The following is a 14,957-nucleotide window of genomic DNA, read 5'->3' on the forward strand; positions in this document are numbered from 1 at the left end:
GAGGCCTGGTGTGCTGCAAATTCATGGGGTCGCAGAGTCGGACACGACTGAGAGACTAAACTGAACTCAAGTTTTTATCCTGGTATTATCAAGTATTAGTATCTATTTCAACTTCCTAATACTATTCAAAGGATAAAAGACAGGTTGGAGGGGAACTCATTATATGCTTATCACTGCCACTTCATTTCAAATGCCATTTTTATCCTTGGGTGAATGTGCATAACACTAAACCATGATCCAGTAATAGTTTTTCATTTCATTTAGTATCATTTAAAGAACTTACATTAATAGAGGAAAATATTTTAAGAGCTATATCCTATCTGAGACAATTTAACTGTAAGGTCATGTGACAAGCAATGTTCAACTATTTGTTAAAAACTGACCAATCTCTCAATCATCTTAAAATGTCCATGTTACACAGCAATATTTATTACCAGAAACTGCAGTGACTGATAAGTAGACACATTAGTTTGTTAAGCTCTATCTGAAAACATGCTTTCAACAAAATGTGAACATCTTGCATCTTGATTCATATGGTTTTCCAATCAGGTCTTACTGAAGGAGCACACAGACTTCCTTCGTTTCTTGCAGACACAGGAAGAGGAATCCACAAACAGCATGCGGGCAGTGTGACAAATAATACTATCTGGACTACAAGTCCTGAAGTTCATTTAAAGAATGTCAAGGAGTTACGAGAGAGATTATGTTGTGGCCTTGATTTTTATTTTTTCCTAGAATTCTACAGATTCTAAGTTATCAATTGATGTTATCTTTTAAATAAACAGCACCAGTCTTGCCCATTGATACAATTAAAATTTGACTTTTTCAGCTCTTAGTTCACAAGTTTATTATGAAAAACACTGCAGTGCTCTTGTGCAGTAACATCATCTTACAGCAGGGAGAAAAAAAAACAGTTCCATTCAAAACAACTCACCAGGTTCTGACAGTAACAAAGAACAACACGAGGCTGAGATTTGAGAAGGGAAAATAAACTGAGTGCAGACAAATCATACAATTAAATTAAACGGTGTCCCTGAAAATAGACAAAACCATTTTAAAACTCACAAGTAGAGGGGAGGCCTTGGTACTTATTTTTAAAAATGTTCATTAAGCTCCAATGATTGTTTGCTGCTATTCTTATCTACAGTCATGCTGAGTAAAGCTATAGCTAAATGGAAGTTAACTTGTATTCACGAGGTGTTAATGTTTACATCTTATCTGCAGTCTCTCAGAGAAAGCAAAGTAACTACAAATAGCGCTATGCCAGAAACTGGTTTCTTGACCAACAATGTCGCTTCAGCATGCAATGAACTGGTTCATTCTAAAGTGGTCACGGCTGTTGATGACAGGCTTTGTATTTTTATATGGCACATCTTTTTGGTCCGTGTGAAAACAAGTTTTTTTGAATGTTAACTATTCTCTGACACTTGTGGAGTTACTGTTGCTCTTCCCATATCCATTAGGTCAATATATGGTTCATGGCAATACTGTACAAGTTTAAAATTTCATTACAGGAAGTAGTCTGGGGTACGACGAGTAACATGTGGCTCGCCTCTGCGAGGTGCTGGGTCAAACTGCAAGCTGAAAAACAAAGACATACTTGCTCTAAGACATCAATGTACTGATAATTAAAATCAGTATTAGTCTCAGTTTTAGTTCCAGATGTACAACATAGTGGAGAAGGCAATGGCAACCCACTCCAGTACTCTTGCCTGGAAAATTCCATGGATGGAGAAGCCTGGTAGGCTGCAGTCCATGGGGTCGGATACGACTGAGTGACTTCACTCTCACTTTTCACTTTCATGCACTGGAGAAGGAAATGGCAACCCACTCCAGTGTTCTTGCTGGAGAATCCCAGGGACAGGGGAGCCTGGTGGGCTGCTGTCTATGGGGTTGCACAGAGTTGGACATGACTCAAGTGACTTAGCAGCAGCAGCAGCACTGTAACATGTTGTTTTGAAATTTCTATACATTAATCACAGCAAGAGTCACCTATGTTAGTCTAACCACCACCTGTCACCAAAGTTATTACTGTATTATTCGACTGTTCCCCACGCTGTACATTTCATTCTTGTGCACATTTTTACACTTTTTTCTATCCAATGACTTACATAATAGGACCCTAATTATAGCCTTATCATGCATTTCACACGTGTTTTTCTAGCTGAATGCCTCCTCAAAAGAGCCAAGGCAATATCAGCCAGAGGACATGCTTCTATACATTGTGGTTCCTTCTGAGACCATTTGAAAAGATTCTACTGAACAAGTTTTAAAGAGCCTAAGGTACTGTATATATAATCATTTCATCCTCAGGATTTATTTACTGTACCATAAAAGTATAGGTTTAAAAGTTAAGATCCTAATAATTCATATTAAGGTCTAGGTTTCTGTTGATGTATTTCAAAGGAAACCTAAAAATCTGGAATCTGGATTTAGCATAAACTCTTGAACTATTAAACCTCCCCTATTTTTATACTTTCTTCTATCCAATGACTTACGTAATAGGACCTTAATTATAGCCTTATCTAAAAACTAAAATTCAAAAAACAAATATTCAAGTAATGGTAACCAACTACTCAGGTGTGAATACTTACAAAGAGTATTTTAGAGTATCATCAAGTTCCATGATTGCAGCTTGGTTACCACAACGATAACAATAGTTTGGAGCACTGAAAATCGTTACTACATTTCGGTCATGGCACCAGTTATATCCCTACAAGGAAAAGAACAGGAAAAAAAAAAAAAAAAAACACAAAAACAACAACTCTATTTTACTCCTTTATTTACACAACTAAAAGTGAATCCCTTCAAGAAGGAAAATAGATCTGCCCTTTTCCCCAAAAGGTTTTTTAAAAAGTACTGCTTTGTTTCTGGATGATTTAATAATTTCCTATACTCTGCACAACGATCCCTCCCCACCTTCTGGCCATGCCGCACAGCTTGTGGGATCTCAGTTCCCCAATCAGGGAATGAACCCAGGCCACAGCAGCAAAAGCACTGAATCCTAACCACTAGACCCCTAGGAACTCCCTATGCAGAACTCAAGAAAAGTCCTAAAAACACAACAACAAAACACAAAACCACCTATCTCAAAGGGATAAACTACTTCTCTCTCATTTCTTATTGCAACGGCCCTAAACACAATGTAAGAATGAGTATATGGCCATTCCTTGTATAGGCAGATACCCACTCCTGGAGACCAGAACCTTATTGATTCTGTCCTCATTACAGGCATTACGTGAACTGCCCAGACACGAACAAGAAATGACTCTAGGAACTCCAACCTCATCCCCCCAAAGTTCACCTGAATGTATGAGTAACTTTTATTTAAAGTACTGTTCACAAATTTCTTTCCCTATCCCAAGCAAAGTCATACTTTATGGATAATTACAGAGTTGTGTTAGTATAAATCTAAATTGGATCCTAATTTTATAAGTATGCTTAATCAATGTTTTATGCTAAGAATTTAGCCCCTTTCCCTTTAGTTTCTTCCTTTAAATCACCTGTAATCCTACCATCCAAAGGATCACTTAAACATTTTGGGTGTATTTCTTGCCAAACTCTCCTCCATATATACGCATGTTAAATGTATGTAATAAAATTGAGATTTTTGTTATATTTCCATCTCCTCCATCTTACTTTCCCAGCCTTAACTCCCAAGCACTGCTCAGTCATTACGAATTATCTCAGAACATTTTAACACTTGGATCAAAAGCCTGAGATTTTATTTATGTTTATTTTTTGGCTATGGAGGTTCTTCGATGCTGCATGGGGGCTTTCTCTAGTTGCAGCAAGTTGGGACTACTCTCTGCTGTGGTACTCAGGCTTCTCACTGCAGTAGCTTCCCTTGTTCTGGAGCACAGGCTCCAGGCACTCCAGCTTTCTAGTTGCAGCTGACATGCTTTGTTAGCTCTGCTGCACGTGGGATCTTCCTGGTCCAGGGATCAAATTGGGTGTTCCTTGTACTGCAAAGCAGATTCTTAACCACTGGATCACCAGGGAAGCCCCAAAAGCTTGGGATTTTAATTCTAGTGTGCATTCATCAAAAAGGCTCAGGCTATAATGGTACACTCATCAGAAAAATACATGCATATTCTCACTAATACCATATAATTTAAAATTTTCTAAGATCTTCCTTAAGTTTATTTAAAAAGCAAGTCAATGTCAAAGAATAAACGTACCTCCATCACCAGCTGATGAGCTCTAGACACCAACGTGAGGCCATTGGCATGATTAAACGTCTCAGAAATATCCTGCCCAAAGGTATAACCAGCTCCTCGAGGAGATATACCCCAACCTCCACGGTCATCTGGATCTGACCACAGCAAGTCACACATTGGACCCTAAAAAGCAAGTAAAGTTTTAGACTACCTCTTGGAAAACTGGTTAATATGTGATCTTAGTAATTTAATCAGAAGCACCCTACTAAGTCACTTGTTGAATGGTGTTTGCCAAAACTGGTAAAAGGTTTTGCAGATAGTCAAATATCTGTGTCAAATAAGTAAGAAATTATTTCCAGATGTCTTTAAGATGCACAGCCTACACCAATGAGTTCCAACGGCAACAAGCCCTAAGTAATTAATAGTATAGTAATTAAAGTAGATGCTCTGAAAACAGTCACCACCTCAGTCCTAAACCCAGTCCCAGAGCTGTCGAGATCTTGGCAGGTTTCTTAATGCTAGCTTCCGAAGAATAGTGTCAATGAGAGTGCTCATACCACCTGGGATGATTTTTGAGAATTAACAAGAAAATACATAAAATGAACTAAGTTACAATTAAGACCAGTTCCTCTTTCTAAAATTTTCTGAAAAGAAAAAATTTTATTATCAAAAAAAGAATAATACCTCATGGGGAACTTCTTGTAGGCGATCAAGTGCTCTGATGTGATCCAGTGTATCTATGGATGGTGATAGGCCACCATGTAGACAGAAGATCTGAAAAAAAAAGACTTCCAACATTACCTTCATTTAAAATAAACATTATACACTAAGCTGCAAACAGTAGCCCACATCATTCAGCCAGCCCCCTTGCTGTCTCTGTGTTCTCCCAGAACTGGGCTTGTTTCTGCAAGATCTTTCTTTCATCCCACTGTAAACTACAGAATATACTTTTTCTTCCTGATAAACCATCCCTAAGGCACCCAAACTCCAATCAGATCTTGACGTTACCCTCATCATAGACTATTATTTTCCTTCTCATAGAATTTTCTTGAAATTTCTCTGTGCACTTGTCTACTGGGACCGGAAAATAGTTAATTACATCTCCCCAACATGTCCAGAAACAGCCTAAGAGGATGCATGGGCTGTATCTTCCACCCTACTCCATGGTTCAGTGCCCCTCACAAAATAAGGGCCCAGAAGGACTTGAGGATGGAAAAATAAGTTACTGGCACCTAAATGTTAAGAAAGCAGATGCCTGAAAATAATTAGCAACATAGCTTTAAGAAGACTTACATACCTGCCCATCCACCAAGGCAGTGAGAGGAAGATAGTCAAAAAGGTCTGTAAAATACTTCCAAACATTGGCATTTCCATATTTCCTTAAACACTCATCGTAGAAACCATATACTTGTGTGATCTGTCTGCTCTCATGATTTCCTCGAAGAATGGTGATACGTTCACGGTAACGAACCTGAAACAAAAAAGTGGAAAACATGAACAGCTGGCTCCTTCAAAAACCAAGTAACAACCCAGCAAACATTCTACAGGAAAATACAGAGTTCCAATTTTGTTGGAAAAAATATCTTACACTCTCACGTCACACAAAAGTGAAATCACACCTACAGATATTTATCCCACGGGATATCTGCCAACCCCATCTCACTACCACCGACTTTATGTCAAGCATAATCATCAGCTGCAAAACCCCATCCATGAGGTTTTTTTTAATTAGTTATACAACCATTACAATCCAGTTCTAGAACCTTTCCATTAACCCAAAGATCCCTCATGCCTGTCTGCAATCATTTCCAATTCCCACTCTCAGCAACTATTAATACTCTCTTGAGATTTGCTTTCTCTAGAAATTTCATAGAAATGAAACCATGCAAAAGGTAGTTTTTTTGGTGTTTGGCTTCTTTAACTTAGCAGAGTATTTCTGAGACCCATCTGTATATTGATTAGTGGTTTGTCTCTTACTGCTGCACAGCATTCCATTGTATGACTACACTGTTTGGGCTTTTTATTCATCAGCTGGCTGAACATTTGGACTGTCTGCAGTTTAAGGCTATTGTGAATAATGTTTCTATGACCCTACTGCCATGTGAGAAATTTCTGTATGCATATACGCTTTCAATTCTCTTGGGTGGATTCCTATGGTTCTAATGTATCTTCAACAAATTAACACTTGGTATGACTAGCCTTACCCATGAAAACCATTCTAATGGGTCTGATTTATTTCTGGCTGTGCCACACACGGCCTGTGGGATCTTAGTTCCCCAATCAGGGACTGAACCTGCAATCTCTTTACTGGGAGCACAGTCTTAGCCAGTGGACCACCAGGGAAGCCCCTGGCCCTGATTTTGACTTTAATTTGCACTTCCCTGATAACTAAGGTTTGAGCATCTTTTCATGTACTTAATACTATTCATACACCTTCGTGGGTGAAACATCTATTCAAATGTTTTGTCCACTTAAAAATTATTTGTTCTCTTAGTTAGTATAGGTTTTAAAACTATATATGAATACAAATTTTTTTTAGTGGTATCTCTTTAAGAACAAAAAAAATCAATTTGATGGAAGTCCAATTTATCAGCATTTTAATGGACTGTGCTTTTGGTAGCATACTTAAATCATCTTTGTCAAACCCAAGGATACAAAAATAATTTTCTTCTATGTATTATTTTAGAATTTTCACAGTTTTAGTAATTCAGACTGAGACCTCTGATTAATTTTGACCCATCTGTACAGTATGAGATAGCTTAAGTTACCTTTTTGCATACGGATACCCAACTGTTCCACCATTATTTGCTGAAGTTTCCTTTCCCCTGTATTAAGTCTGTTAGGACCACCATACAAGATCACAGAGATTAGAAAGCTTAGTTCAGTTCAGTCGCTCAGTTGTGTCTGACTCTTTGCAACCCCATGAATCGCAGCACGCCAAGCCTCCCGGTCCATCACCAACTCCCAGAGTTTACCCAAACTCATGTCCATCAAGTCGGTGATGCCATCCAACCATCTCATCCTCTGTCATCCCTTTCTCCTCCTGCCCCCAATCCCTCCCCACATCAGGGTCTTTTCCAAGGAGTCAACTCTTCACTTGAGGTGGCCAAAGTATTGGAGTTTCAGCTTCAGCAGCAGTCCTTCCAATGAACACCCAGAATTGATCTCCTTTAGGATGTGGCTGGATCTCCTTGCAGTCCAAGGGACTCTCAAGAGTCTTCTCTGACACCACAGTTAAAAAGCACCAATTCTTCGGCGCTCAGCTTTCTTCACAGTCCAACTCTCACATCCATACATGATCACTGGAAAAACCATAGCCTTGACTAGCCAGACCTTTGTTGGCAAAGTAATGTCTCTGCTTTTGAATATGTTATCTAGGTTGGTTATAACTTTCCTTCCAAGGAGTAAGCGTCTTTTAATTTCATGGCTGCAATCAGCACCTGCAGTAATTTTGGAGCCCCAAAAAATAAAGTCTGACACTGTTTCCACTGTTTCTCCATATATTTCCCGATGAAGTGATGGGACCAGATGCCATGATCTTCGTTTTCTGAATGTTGAGCTTTCTTTAAGTCAACTTTTTCACTCTCCTCTTTCACTTTCATCAAAAGGCTTTTTAGTTCTTCACTTTCTGCCATAAGCCTGGTATCATCTACGTTATCTGAGGTTACTGATGTTTCTCCCAGTAATCTTGATTCCAGCTTGTGCTTCTTCCAGCCCAGCGTTTCTCATGATGTACTCTGCATAGAAGTTAAATAAGCAGGGTGACAATATACAGCCTTGACGTACTCCTTTTCCTATTTGGAACCAGTCTGCTGTTCCATGTCCAGGTCCAACTGGTGCTTCCTGACCTGCATATAGGTTTCTCAAGAGGCAGGGCAGGTGGTCTGGTATTCCCACCTCGTTCAGAATTTTCCACAGTTTATTGTGATCCACACAGTCAAAGGCTTTGGCATAGTCAATAAAGCAGAAATAGATGTTTTCTGGAACTCTCTTGCTTTTTCCATGATCCAGCGGATGTTGGCAATTTGATTTCTGGTTCCTCTGCCTTTTCTAAAACCAGCCTGAACATCTGGAAGTTCTCGGTTCACGTATTGCTGAAGCCTGGCTTGCAGAATTTTGAGCATTACTTTACTAGCGTGTGAGATGAGTCCAATTGTGCAGTAGTTTGAGAATTCTTTGGCATTGCCTTTCTTTGTGATTGGAATGAAAACCGACCTTTTCCAGTCCTGTGGGTACTGCCAGGGTTTCCAAATTTGCTGGCATATTGAGTGCAGCACTTTCACAGCATCATCTTTCTGGATTTGAAATAGCTCAACTGGAATTCCATCAACTCCATTAGCTTTGTTCATAGTGATGCTTTTTAAGGTCCACTTGACTTCACATTCCAGGATGTCTGGCTCTAGGTGAGTGATCACACCATCGTTGAGTATCTGGGTTGCGAAGATCTTTTTTGTACAGTTCTTCTGTGTATTCTTGCTACCTCTTCTTAATCTTTGCTTCTGTTAGGTCCATACCATTTCTGTCCTTTATTGAGCCCATTTTGCATGAAATGTTCCCTTGGTATCTCTAATTTTCTTGACGAGATCTCTGGTCTTTTCCATTCTGTTTTCCTATATTTCTTTGCATTGATCACTGAGGAAGGCTTTCTTATCTCTTTTTGCTATTCTTTGGAATTCTGCATTCAGATGCTTATATCTTTCCTTTTCTCCTTTGATTTTCGCTTCTCTTCTTTTCACAGCTACTTGTAACGCCTCCCCAGACAGCCATTTTGCTTTTTTGAATTTCTTTTCCATGGGGATGGTCTTGATCCCTGTCTCCTGTACAATGTCACGAACCTCTGTCCATAGTTCATCAGGCACTCTATCAGATCTAGTCCCTTAAGTCTATTTCTCACTTCCACTGTATAATCATAAGGGATTTGGTTTAGGTCATACCTGAATCGTCTAGTGGTTTTCCCTACTTTCTTCAATTTAAGTCTGAATTCAAGCAACAGAAATTTATTTCCTCACAGTTCTAGAAGCTAGAAGTCCAAGATCAAGGTGTCAGCAGGGCTGGTTTCTTCTGAGGTCTCTCTTCCACGGCTAGGAAATGGCCATCATCTCCACGTTTCTTCTCATCATCTTCCCACTGTTTTTGTGCTCTATCTCCTCTTGTAAGGCCACCAGTCAGACTGGGTTAGGGGTGACCCATATGATCTCATTTTACCTTAATTACCTCTTCAAAGGCCCCATCTCCAATACAGCTAGGTATTCTGAGGTACTGGGAGTTAGGATGCAGCATGAATTTGGGGAAGAGGTGGTAGTGGCAAATTCAGTCCATAACACAAACACCATAAAAAAAACTTTATTTATTTACGGCTGCACTGGGTCTTTGTTGCTGCACACATAGGCCTTCTCCAGTTGCACCAAGCAGGAGCTACTCTCTAGGCGCATGGGTTTCTCACTACAGTAGTTTCTCTTGTTCAGAGAATGGGATCTAGGGTGCGCAGACTTTAGGAGTTGTGGCTCATAGGCTCTGACTGACTCAGTACTTTTGGCACACCGGGAAAGCTGTACGGCAGCACACAGGATCTTCATGGGCCAGGGATCAAATCTGTGTCCCCTGCACCACTGGCAAGCAGATTCTTTACCAGTGAGCCACCACGGAGGCCCCAAACATGAATTCTTAAAAGGCAGTATATTTATTCTTCCTCTGAGCATTAGGAGCATCTTGGGCTTTAAGTATAGGTTAGCTTGCAAGATTGCTTTCATAGCATCTACAGTCACTGCAGAAACTTTCCATCATTTAATTCTACTCCTTCAATTTACAGATGCAGAACATAAAGACCTCCAAAAATGTTTTGCAGCACTTTACATGATTCAGACTAGTTGCTTCATCAACACTTACATTTCTGTCAATTGCTCAAAATTCAGTTTTTGCCAAAACCACATCTCAGTGCTCCTCCAATACTAGAAAATGCTGTCAGTCATCTTACCATTTTTACATATTCTTTAATAAAATTATCTTCCCAAAAGAAAAGCCTAATAATTTAAGTGAATGGTTATCCTAAAATGTTTTCTACCATTTTATATTTTACCTTCAAATCTCTGTATATTTCCCAAAGCTAAAACTGGTATAAAACAGCCCGTTTTCTTTATCATTTCTATTGTACTTGATTATCATGTCATGTCTAACACCTGCAAAGTACTCCACTGAGATAAGCCATACCTGAGATATTCACTTACTGTTATTTACATCAATTCCTTCTCTGAATTAAAGATAATGCTACAATTTACGTTTTCATACACGCAAAGCTTCTTTCCTCTTAAAACTTCTTCCTCAGTACAATTTAGTTACACGGTTGTTGTGTCAGGGGATATAAACATGCCAATACTGGAAATGCGCTGCTCTGGTAGTGAATATGCTTCAAAAATATCTACAAAGGTTAATTATATTACCTGTTCTAACTCCAATTTATTAAATAAAACTTCTATTTAATCAGCCCTCTAGCATTTTATAATCATCTGACTTAGGCATTGTTTTCCTTAGAAAATAACTCGTTTTTATATTCTGTACCATTCCCTCACATTCAGAATGAAGATATAGACATATTTATTAAGTCCCAAACCTGAATATCTAGATTCCTAAATGTGGAGATTATTCTAAAATCTAATGTGCAGATAGAGAAGACCACAAATCATTGGGGGGATAAAGGACATTTAAGAGGGCTGTCATATCCAGTTCAAAATGCTCAAATATAAAATTGAAATTACCTTAAGAGCTACAAGCAGAGTAACTGTTTCCACTGAATAATATCCTCTGTCAACATAATCGCCCATAAACAAGTAATTTGTATCTGGTGATTTGCCACCAATTCTAAACAGTTCCATGAGATCATGAAATTGCCCATGCACATCTCCACAGACAGTGACTGGACATCGAACTTCTTGCACATTGGATTCTTTTGTCAGGATTTCTTTAGCCTACAGATGGAGAAAAATAAACCAAGACACTTAGCATTAAACAACACAAACAAAGATATGTTTAGCTACACTTAAGATACAAGCTGCACTTAATACAGCTTTAAAGGACAGCTCAGCATAAGATGAATAGGCAGATAATTATGACCCCATCAAAATAAAAGGACAAGACATGCCTAAAATCTATCCAACAGCTATCTCATCCCTGATCCTAGGAAAAACATGCATCAAGGTGCACAGTCCCATTCTTCCCATCAGTACCACAAGTTTTAGGCCTATCGGTTGCCATCTAACTAAATGCTAAAGAGATCATTATTGGCAGTCATATCGAACAAGACACTCAGGTACCTAGTTCCTCAGCTTTAGAGTTCTAACTACAATGTACTCTAGGATTTCAGGCTATGTGGAGAGATTTCTTAGCCCTACTTTATTTTAAAAAGATTATGGGAAAGATACTAAAACTTTGCATTTTGTTTTTGTTTTTACCCTCTTAATATCAAAGTACAAACTTACTGTTTTACAACTGTGACTATTCAATATACATGGTTTTATGCTGCTTTTAGAAAACTAGCATCTTATGCATTTCCCCATGTAACCACACATTCAAACAATACTTTAAAAAAAGACAGGAAAACTCAATTTTCATCTTGATTTCTTGCTGATTAATTATCATCTTTTTGGCTGTGCTGGGTCTTCCTTGCCACGCCTGGGCTTTCTCTTCATTCCAGTGTGCAGGCTTCTCACTGTGTCGGCTTCTCTGGTTGTGGAGCACAGGCTTGGCAGCTGGGGCGTGAGGGACCTAGAATGTGTAGGCTTAGTAGTTGTGGCACAGGGGCTTCATTGCTCCTCAGCATGTGGGATCTTCCAGGACCAGGGTCAAACCTACGTCCCCTGCACTGCCAGGCAGAATTTTAACCACTGGACAACCAGGGAAGTTCCAAACATTAGTTTTAAGAGTAACATAATATTCCACTCAGTAGAAACTCTTTCATTTATTTGCAACACACATTTATTAATCACTTCTGTTAGTTTCTCAGTCATGTCCGACTCTTTGCAACCCCATGGTCTGTCCATGGAATTTTATAGGCAAGAATACTGGAGTGGGTTGCCATTCCCTTCCTCAGGGGATCTTCCCGTTACTGTATGCTAAAAACTATGGAGTGACTGGGAGATAACCACTCATTTACTCGACTATGAGTGATACTTTGTGCCAGACCCCATGCTAGTCCCTGGAGGTATAGTGAGTAAGACAGATCATTCTCAAGCCAGGGTTGGTGAGGGGGATTTGGGGAATGATTGCAATTAGTAGATGCAAAAAGAGATCTACGAAAGTCCAAGAAATTAACCAGGAAAGGTTAACATGGTTATAGCACAGTATGGAAAAACAGAGACAAGGGCAGACTAAGGTGAGGGCAACCTGACTTTAACACTGGTAGTCCTGAAGCCCAGGAAACACCTCAGCTGCATCCAGGCAAACCACAATGACAGCTGGTCATCCAGGTAGCAAACACAGGGGGAGAACAGAGCATGGATATGGACTGAAAACAAGTCTATTTAAAGTAGTAGCAAAACAAAGATCCAACAGACAGATGATCTGATGAGTGAATTTAGGATTTCAGAAGCAGGGGTATGACTGGATACCTGAGGTGGAGTAGAGCTTAAAGGTCACCCACCAGTACTGAGGGACCAAACGACCAAGAAGTCTTGCGTGACTCCTTCCAAAACATATCTCAATCCATATGCTTCTACATATTTTGTCAACATCCTGATCCAAATGGCCATCACTTCACCTGGATTACTGTTAGCCTCCACAATGATCTCCCTGTTTCTAGTCTTCCTCCTCCAATTTACTTTCCATGTAACAATCAAAGTGACAGCTTAAAAATTATCACCAGATTCACTTTATCCACCATCTACACCAGAGGTCCCCAACCTCTGGGATCTAATGCCTAATAATCTGAGGTGGAGCTGATATAGTAATAAAAATGAAGTGTACAATGAATGTAATGTGATTGGATCATCCCAAAACTAGCCTCCTCTATGGAAAAATAGTCCTCCATAAAGCTGGTCCCTGATGTTAGAAGGTTGGGGACTGCTTGTCCACAGAGCACTTCACTAGAACAATGCCCCAGATGTAGAAGGCACTTCTTATTTTGAGAGAATCAAGAACTTATTTTGAGATACTGGATAGGTACTGGCGTCTTCAGGGAGAGCCCTGAATGTCTCCCAAGACAATGGCATAAGCAGAGGCTTAGAAAATGCTACCCAAGTTCTCTGGATAATGAAGAAACAACAGATAATAGCTGTAAAGAAAAAAGCCCAAGTATCTAGGTTGAAGACAGAAGCCTGACAAACAGGGGGGATTTTATTCTCAAGTAAAAGGAGGCAGAACACATCCACCTGGGAGAGCTACTACAGAAGGTACAAGACTTTCTCAGGGAGGGGACTGTGGCCAATGCGTCACTGCTCACTACAGTGTGAGCGGCAACCGTGGATGTCAAGGACTGATTTACCTGCTGCTGCACTGGGTTGCTGTGCATGGGCTTTCTCCAGCTGTGAGTGGCGGCTACGCTCCTGAAGCAGTGAGAGGGCATCTCACTGCAGTGGCTTGTCTTGTTGGGAGCATGGGATTAGTTGCCCTGCAGCATGTACAACTTTCCCAGACCAGGGAACCCATATCCGCTGCAGTGGCAGGGGTATTTTTAACTGCTAGACCACCAGGGAAGTCCCCCTACAGACTGGTTTTAAGGAAGTGATACACAACCTTAGCAACACATTTAAAAAATCACTCAGAAAACCTTTCAGGATGGCACGAGGAGGGAGGAGAGAAGGGGGTTCAGGATGGGGAACACGTGTATATCTGTTGCGGATTCATGTTGATGTATAGGCAAAACCAATACAATATTGTAAAGTAATTAACCTCCAATTAAAATAAATAAATTTATATTAAAAAAAGAAAACCTTTAAAAATATTCAGATGTCCAACTACTACTTCTCCCAATTAAGTCAGAATCTTCGTGGGCGGGATCCAAGTAAGAATAAGTCTTCCTTCCCTACCCTATGCTTTCTTGGGTGCAGTCAAGCTTAAGAACTATTTTGAAGTCCCCGAACATTCTGGGGAGACTATTTCAGGACACTTATCAACCACTGACATAGAAATGTTAATTAGTTTGATCTAACTTAAATTTAGAAAATAACTGTTTCAAAAAGAGGCATTTCTTAAGAAATACATATACTCTATCTCCCTAGAGTAATTCCAACTTCCCAATTCATTATTACTGAAAAGAAGAACATTCTATTATTAAATATTTGGAATACCGGACCTAATGTTATCAGCACCTAGTATATACACACGTGCTCAGTCGCCAAGTTGCGTCTGACTCCTGGCAACTCCATGGTCTCAAGTCCGCTAGGCTCCTCTGTCTATAGGATTTTTGAGACAAGAATACTAGACTGGGTTGCCCTGTTCTCCTCCAGGGGAATCTTTCCCACCCAGGGACTGAACCTGGGTCTACTGCATTGCAGGTGGATTCTTTACCACTGAGCCACCTGGGAGGTCCTCAGTATATACTATGAATGAAATGATAGGTTCTACTTAAACCCATGTAAATCTTACCTTGATGTTACCACACTTATTTTCACCAGAAGTTAAATTTTAAAATACATCTTGACACTTGAATACCTGCAAGATTATAGTCTATATGAATGTTAAAAAGCTGTCATTAATGACTGCCTTTTAAAAAATAGTATTTCCTGTGATATATTACTGTTTCTAAATTGGAGTATAATTGCTTAACAATGTTGTGTAGTTTCTGCCATACAGGAAAGTGAATCAGCT

At 39.7% G+C, this 14,957-nt stretch overlaps 1 protein-coding gene across 6 annotated transcripts in view; it reads right to left on the bottom strand.

Annotated features, from left to right (window-relative positions):
* Positions 1–821: 821 nt before the first annotated feature.
* Positions 822–14,957, bottom strand: part of PPP2CA (protein phosphatase 2 catalytic subunit alpha) — a 24,245-nt gene continuing 10,109 nt past the window's right edge. For 4 of the 6 annotated variants that reach the window (XM_015096041.3, XM_060415739.1, XM_060415740.1 and 1 more), the window contains 6 exons: positions 10,913–11,122; positions 5,458–5,631; positions 4,845–4,934; positions 4,182–4,343; positions 2,595–2,713; positions 822–1,581 (listed from right to left, as the gene is read on the bottom strand). In XM_015096041.3, the coding sequence (XP_014951527.2) occupies positions 1,509–1,581; positions 2,595–2,713; positions 4,182–4,343; positions 4,845–4,934; positions 5,458–5,631; positions 10,913–11,122 (828 nt within the window). In that variant the 3' untranslated portion in view covers positions 822–1,508. The remainder of the gene's footprint in view (positions 1,582–2,594; positions 2,714–4,181; positions 4,344–4,844; positions 4,935–5,457; positions 5,632–10,912; positions 11,123–14,957) is intronic. The other 2 variants (XM_060415742.1, XM_060415738.1) reach the window with 2 other exon arrangements.

This window comes from Ovis aries, chromosome 5, assembly GCF_016772045.2.
Source record: "Ovis aries strain OAR_USU_Benz2616 breed Rambouillet chromosome 5, ARS-UI_Ramb_v3.0, whole genome shotgun sequence".
Taxonomy (NCBI): domain Eukaryota; kingdom Metazoa; phylum Chordata; class Mammalia; order Artiodactyla; family Bovidae; genus Ovis; species Ovis aries.